This window comes from Glycine soja, chromosome 8, assembly GCF_004193775.1.
Source record: "Glycine soja cultivar W05 chromosome 8, ASM419377v2, whole genome shotgun sequence".
NCBI classification, from domain to species: domain Eukaryota; kingdom Viridiplantae; phylum Streptophyta; class Magnoliopsida; order Fabales; family Fabaceae; genus Glycine; species Glycine soja.
In genome coordinates this window covers 43,588,451-43,595,545 of record NC_041009.1, presented here as the reverse complement: position 1 = coordinate 43,595,545, position 7,095 = coordinate 43,588,451, and the positions used below count along the sequence as shown (strand labels likewise).

General features: G+C 39.0%; 1 protein-coding gene across 1 annotated transcript; it reads right to left on the bottom strand.

Annotated features, from left to right (window-relative positions):
• Positions 1–354: 354 nt before the first annotated feature.
• Positions 355–6,729, bottom strand: LOC114423393 (microtubule-associated protein TORTIFOLIA1-like). The gene is made up of 6 exons (XM_028390138.1): positions 5,776–6,729; positions 4,348–4,539; positions 3,754–3,853; positions 2,957–3,663; positions 1,994–2,872; positions 355–908 (listed from the first exon to the last, which is right to left on the bottom strand). Exons 1-6 carry the CDS (start codon positions 6,484–6,486, stop codon positions 717–719), a joined length of 2,781 nt encoding a protein of 926 aa, XP_028245939.1. The 5' UTR covers positions 6,487–6,729; the 3' UTR covers positions 355–716.
• Between the last annotated feature and the right edge of the window lie 366 nt (positions 6,730–7,095).

Genomic DNA, 7,095 nt, shown 5'->3' with positions numbered 1-7,095 from the left:
TATAAAAAAAGAAAATTAGAAAGTTGAAAACACTGGCGTAACTTTCTAAAAATCAAACTTTTGAAAAGCCGTAAAATTATTGTCATAGATTTTATAAAAAAATAAAGTCTAACATTCTTTCTAACAATTTCTCTACCATTGGCTCAAATTTATTAAAAATTATTAATTTTAGTAAATTTAACTTTTCATTCAATGATATCCTCGCTCTTAATTTAGAAGTAGGACTTATCAAAATTAATTATTTTCGATAAATATTACATTAATAATACAAAGTTTACCTCTGATATCCCCAGACATGATCATTAATCAATTAGAAATTAGCCTGGGTAAAACGAGAGAAAATGGTGCAAATGATGAAACGGAAGTAACATATCAAGAACAAATACATTAATAATTACATGGAAGATTTGTTCATTCGTCTCAATTTACACAATGTCTTTAAGCAGGCACTTAGTGACAACCAGACACTACCTCTTAGTAATGACAATATCTGTAGACATTTGGTAAAAAAAAACAATGATATCAACGGTCGAACATTGCTCTGACCGGTATAGGATTAGCCTAAGTTCACCAAGATACAGGAGAAAAAGGAGCATAAATTTGTGGCAATGTAGTTGTTGTGTGGAGGCCAAAAACATGAACAGCATTATATTTCAAATTGCACTCAATACCATCCAATTCAAGATTCAATAGCAGCATAATTTGTTCTCTACAAGCTATTTGTCATGCTGTTGTAGATCAATTTCCCAGGCTGATGCCAACTGCAATAAAAGCTGATCCGGCTGTACCCCTTCCCAGGCCTCAGCTGGATCTGTAGAAGCTTCGTGTAAATTCAGCAAGAGCTCTTTCTTCACTTCCATGGGAATACCAAAGGTGTCAGGGCCATTTTCCAATACTATCTCCAGCAACTGAACATCATCAAGACCATGAATTATTTTAGGCCTCAAATGAAAGACATAAAGAAGGCAAAAAAGGAAAGCAAAGGTAAAACTGTACAACGGAGTATGCATCAATTGCTAAATAAATTATTTGTTGTTATTGTTGTAGAATTATAGAGCCAAGGAAAGAATATATAAACCAATAATTTTCTGAGCCAGAAAGGTCAAAAACATCTAAAAGGTAAGATTATTTTAATCACAAGAGATGTAAACACCCTTGAATTTTAGTGGATTAAGATTAAGCAACACTTAAAAGTTAAATGAATGCTGTAGACACCCATTATTGCTCTCTTTAGAAGAGCATTACCCAAAATGAAATGCTTTAAATCTGGACCATTTAACAATAAAAAAAAAAAAATGTGACTAACAAACATGGACAGATTCACCAGAAATACTGAGTAAAGAGAGCATTACCCAAAATGAAATGCTTTAAAATCTGAACCATATGACAATGAAAAAAAAAAGTGAGCCTAACAGACATGGGCACGATACTCCCACAAAATAAAATATTTAATAATGTAGTATGTCACCATGACTGCTAACAGGAATAAATTATGGCTCTGAATAAACACAGTGATCTTCAATGAAGTAGGGGGTTCTATGTCAATGGATTACGTAAATTGTCTAGCTGACAAATTATAAAGAAGAAACATAATGTATGCAAAGCCCTACAACAAATCATTGACACAAGAAAACATTAATAGATGCCACCCAATGAGATGACATCTTTCACTAAAAATCCACAGGATATACAATTTTGTAGCAATTTTAACACCAAATCTAGAACAAAGGATTACATATACAAGCCACTGAAATCATTTTTCTAGATGAAGATCTACTCGAGTGGTTGTTCCATAATGGCATAATCCGTACTATACTAGCTTTGATTCCTGATAAAATATCAAGAAATAGCAAAATCATCTGTCTAACCGTCCCTATTATATTTGAGAAGTAGGAGGCATTATTTTGTTATTTTGGTGAGAGAATTTATGTGACTGCAGAATCAACATATTCTGACTTGAAAAAAGGAAATTCAAGCAGTAAAGAAGTCATACCTGTTGAATCCAAGACAAACAGATGTCATACATGTTCTGGTCAAGTAAGAATTGTCCAATGGCATTCACAATTTCACATGCAACTTCACTTGAAAGTTGGTCAATTACAGGGCCCGTTCTATCCATTATCTTTACAAGCAAAATATCATCACCAGTGGACAATACTTCTGCAAAGGCTGAATCTATGTCACCTACTTGAAGGGCATCCATTGCATTGGTCCAAGAAGTCCAGATGGCATCCTTCTCTTGCCCAACATTGTCATCAGCCATAGCTTCAGCAGTCATTTCAGGGATTGCTACCCTTGTTGCTCGAGATGTTCCATTGTCCTCACCAGCAACCCGAATTGCTTCCAAGGTAGCTTCATCCTTAGAAGCTTGCCAGACACTTCTAGCAGAAGGCCCCTCACCAAGCCGAATGGGCATTGCTGCTTTATCCCAAGCTCTTCTGTTGCCTGCTTGATCACTCTCATGCACAGATTTTGGCGATCTTCCATCAGCAGAACTACCCCCAAAAGCCCTCCTTGAGGACATCTGACCATTTCTAGAAGCACCATACCCAGGATGATCCCAGCCCTCAGACATGTCAGATCTCCAAGATGGCCCTCTTCCCCTCATTCCCAAAGCATTTCCATCAGATTGGGCAAATCTTTCACCAAATGGAATGCGTCCATCACCACCTCTTCCATACTTGGAACTGGAATAGTCATTAAAACCATTATACTTGCTAGAAGGCCTATTAGATGATCCTTCAAATCCTGCAAAGTTTCTACGACCTGATGATATGGATAAATCTCGTGACATGTCTTCAACAATTCTCTCAAGACCTCGCACTCTGTTCTCTAGAGTCACCATGCTATCATGAGATCCGCCCATGAAATCCTGCAAAATTGTTTAAACATCTATCACTTATGAAGAATATACAACAGAACTATTTTTTCTTTTTTTGTGCCATACTGACCATACCTGCAGCATATTCATCAGATGAACTTGTTGCCTTTCCAGTTGCAGCAACTGCCTCTGGATGGCCAACCAGTTTCCTCTGTTATTGGAGAAGGGTACTTCTGATTGACCATCAATTTTAGAAAAACCTGAAACATTGGCAGAACCCTCCCTCTGATCATTTTCAGTCCTATCATCAGTATCATATGCTTTTGTCCTCAGTTCTTTTGAGTTCACTCTCCTTTCAGAGAATCTGTCATGGCCAAAATCATCATAATTCCTTTGTTTTGAATTTCCATCATTGCCTCTCTCAAAGATACGATATTTATTACTAGAGGATCCATGAAAATCATCATTAGGGATGTTTCCAACAGAATTTATTCTTTCTTTCGAATCTTTAGCATTTGCCTCTGATTCTTCCTCATTGTTGGAGTTCAAAGAATTGAGGCCTCTACGAGGAACAACTACTTCCACTGGTAAATCATCCGAACCCCTTCTTTCAAGTTTTTGGAAAAATTCTGGATTTAGTTCTTTATCAGATAATACAGGTGGTTTCTTTTTCAGTATTACAACTGCCTTCTCTGAGATGCCAGCTGCTTTGGCCTTGGTTGAATCCATATTTGAAGAAATATTTGATGAATCCTTTACTGGTGAATCAGTCTTCCTCTCATCAAGATTTACTTTTTTCGGGTCACTTGCTTCTGACGAAATAGCTGATTCATTACCACCATCTAAAGCATACAAACAACAATCATCATCAACATAAACTATGACAAAGTGGTTTATGAGCAGATTACAACAGACAAGTCAAATATGCCTACCAGATGAGGGCTTTGAATCATTAGGAGACCCATCTCCTTTCCCTGCAATCTTTTTCCACAATTGCAATGCTTCATTGATGCTATCTCTTACAGGCTTTATCTGAAAACAATAATACATTAATTCTGAAAAAAGTAGATAACTAAAGCAAAGAATCAGTTCTCCAGTAATGAAGTTTAAACAAATTACAAATCTGCCATACTAGGACAAATAATCCTTGGCCCAGACTATAAAAGAGAACAGTAGACAGGGTAACTACTGTCACAGAAACCTGCTAGACCAGTCACAATTAAATGCACTGTCAACTCTCTGCAGACACATAATTCTTTTGATGCTCTTTAAATGAGATACACTTGAATGCAAGCAACAAAGTCAAATGGAAAAATACATATTTTATGTGGCTACCTTCTTTGAAGCTTTTAGGATTTAACATCCTTACCATTGAACTAATTTCCTTGTAGAAACAGAGCATGTTGATAAAATAAGAATTACAAGAAATGTAAGACCTTGTAGCCTCTGAAAAGAGAGGAATCAGAAATAAAAATAGCACAGCATGCCAACAATTTATGATTAGGAAATCTGACTGCAAATGCTACCTTGTCAAATCGGCAAGCCTCAAGAACTGCCAGTGTGGGTTCCGCTCTATTGGTAACCAAATTGCTTGAATGCAATGCCAGAGAACTTAATGCCTCAGCTGCTGCTTTACGTGTTGCCCAATCAGTACTAGAAAGGCATTCATGAATGCTAGGCAGCAAATGTTCCAAGCTTTGTGGTGCAACCGCTCCAACCTGCAATCAGTACCTGATTACCTCTGAGGATTTTTCATACCAGTTCTTTTCATCATAAAATGGTAAGTTGGTGATTAATGGCCCCCCAAGTTATACAAACACAAGAAAGACAGATTGACAGAATCAAAATTAAAGAATATGGATTATTCTAGCCTCTACCATCCAAATCAGATAAAACTATGCCAAATCTTCCACTGCAATTGCCAACCTCATTAGAATTAGCCTCTGCAGTTGCCAGAGTCACTTTCCAACATCATTCTCACCACATATGGCCATGTTAAATTGAATTCTAAAAATGCAATTTTTCCAATATCAACAGGCTAACTAAATCTCAGTTTTTTATAACCCTAATGAATCTACTACAATAAACAAACACTAGCTTTAACAAAATGTTAAGAGTTAAAATAGAACCAAACCAAACCAGACATAAAGATAAAAAGTGATACATCTTGGATCCAACAAAAGAACTGAAACCAACACTAATGCTCCTCTTGGCAGGGCACTCCCTAGATATAACTAAAGTACTCCAACATAATCTCTGAATAAAAAAGGACAAAACCTAAATGCAGTTCCTTAGGTACTTTAGTATTGTTCTCCAATCAGAATTAAGAGTTTCATATATCAGTAACCTATCCTGACTTTTCATGCAGAATTACACAAATCATTAAGGTGAACTTTAGTATTACACAAATCACTAAGGCAAAACTTCAATTCTAATTGGAGAACAGAGCCAAAAAACACCTATGAATCTAAAGAAAACTCTATCATAAAATAACCAAAGCATCTTCAAATGCTTTACACTAAAGCTCTATTCATACCAAAATAAAGCAAGGACAAAACTATGTTGCCTCCTAATGACCAAAATAACCCTTCAAGTTCAAACTGAAATCAGCACTAGTGCTCCTCTTTGCAGGGTACTCACTCGCTAGACTAGATATAAGTAAAGCACTCCTCCACACCTGAATAATCTACTTGAACATTTAATGCAAACCTATATTACACGAATCATTTCGAGAACAGAACCAAAGAAAACACCTATGGATCTGCATCTAAGTTTCGTCCTAAAGAAAACTCTACATCGCAAAATAACCAAAGCATCTTCAAATGCTTTACACTAAAGCAAGGACAAAACAATTTAGCCACCTAATGACCAAAATAACCCTTCAAGTTCAAACTCCACATACCATTTCATAATTCACCAACCCTTGATCCCACAACAACAACAATGCACCTCACCTGTGACAAGCTGGCAACCACCGGCAAAATCGCCGCCTTGGCCATGAAATTGGGACTGTTGAGCAGTTTGCAGATCCTCGGACACAGCTTCTGAAACGCCGCCACCGGCACCGCCTCCCCTCCTCCGCCGCCACCGCCACACTCCACCATCTTGGCCATGCACACCGCCGCCCCCGCCTGCACCCCCTTGTTCTGCTCCCCCATTGCCTCGAACAGCGGCTTCACGAACAGCCCCACCACCGTCCCTACACCTCCCCCGCCACCCCCTCCGCCGTCTCCCTTCAAATACTGCGCGGCGAGGGCGCCCACGGTGTCACGGCAGGCGTCGCGGACGGCGGAGTCGGCGTCCTTGAGGCGGCGGACGACGTGGGCGATGATCTTTGTGAGGTGGGCCGCCGCGGCGTCGGAGTGCGCGGCGCAGACGGCGGCGAGGAGGCGGAGCGCGTCCCGCTTGACGGCGGGCTTGGGGTCGGTGGCGGCGTCGTAAAGACAGTTAAGAATCATCGGAATGGCGTCCGCCGAGAGCCCCGAGATAGTCTTCTCCAAGTCCTCCACCGCGATCTGGTGCGTGTCGCGGTCGGAGAGCTTCGAAAGAGAGGTTAAGATCTTCTGCTTCAGCTCCACCATAGCGAGGTGGGACGAGAGAGAAGAAGATCTTGAAGAAGGTGATGGTGTTGGGGTTGATTGGGTTTGGGGTTTTGGGTGCTTCATTGTGTGAAGTGAGTGAGAGAAAAAAAAATGGTTTTGTTGAATGAAATTAGAGAGAGAAAGGTGGAAGAAGTAAAAGTAATCTGTGAAAGGAAAATGTGAACTGATTTGAAGGGGAGTGAAGGAGGTGGAAAGGAATGGTGGATCTGTGAGTAGCAGTGATGGAAAAAGAAAAAGGGTGGAAGACAAGTTTTGAAATGAAAATGATGGATGGGTTTTTTCTTTTCTGGTTTGTGTTTTTTTGAATTGTAAGTCAAGGGATAGGGGCCATTAATGCATTATTATAATTATGGAAAAATGGAAATAGTTTTTGGGTACAACAAATAATGGGTTAAAAATATTAATAGAAGTGTTCGTTTTAAATGGGCATTAGAGGAATAGGAGAGAAAACAGATCTGAATTCTTGCTAGGGTAGAATGATGCACCAGGGCAAGGTAAGGGACCCTAGGGGTGTAGGATGGAGTAGGGGTTACTGTGTTAGGGTTAGATCCAATGTGTGTGAAGAGAAATTAGGTGTTTTTTCATTGTGTTGATAATCTAATGTTTTTTATAAGTGGAAACATAAACATAAACAATCAGTTTTCAATAATTCACATGGCATGTGTAACTAAT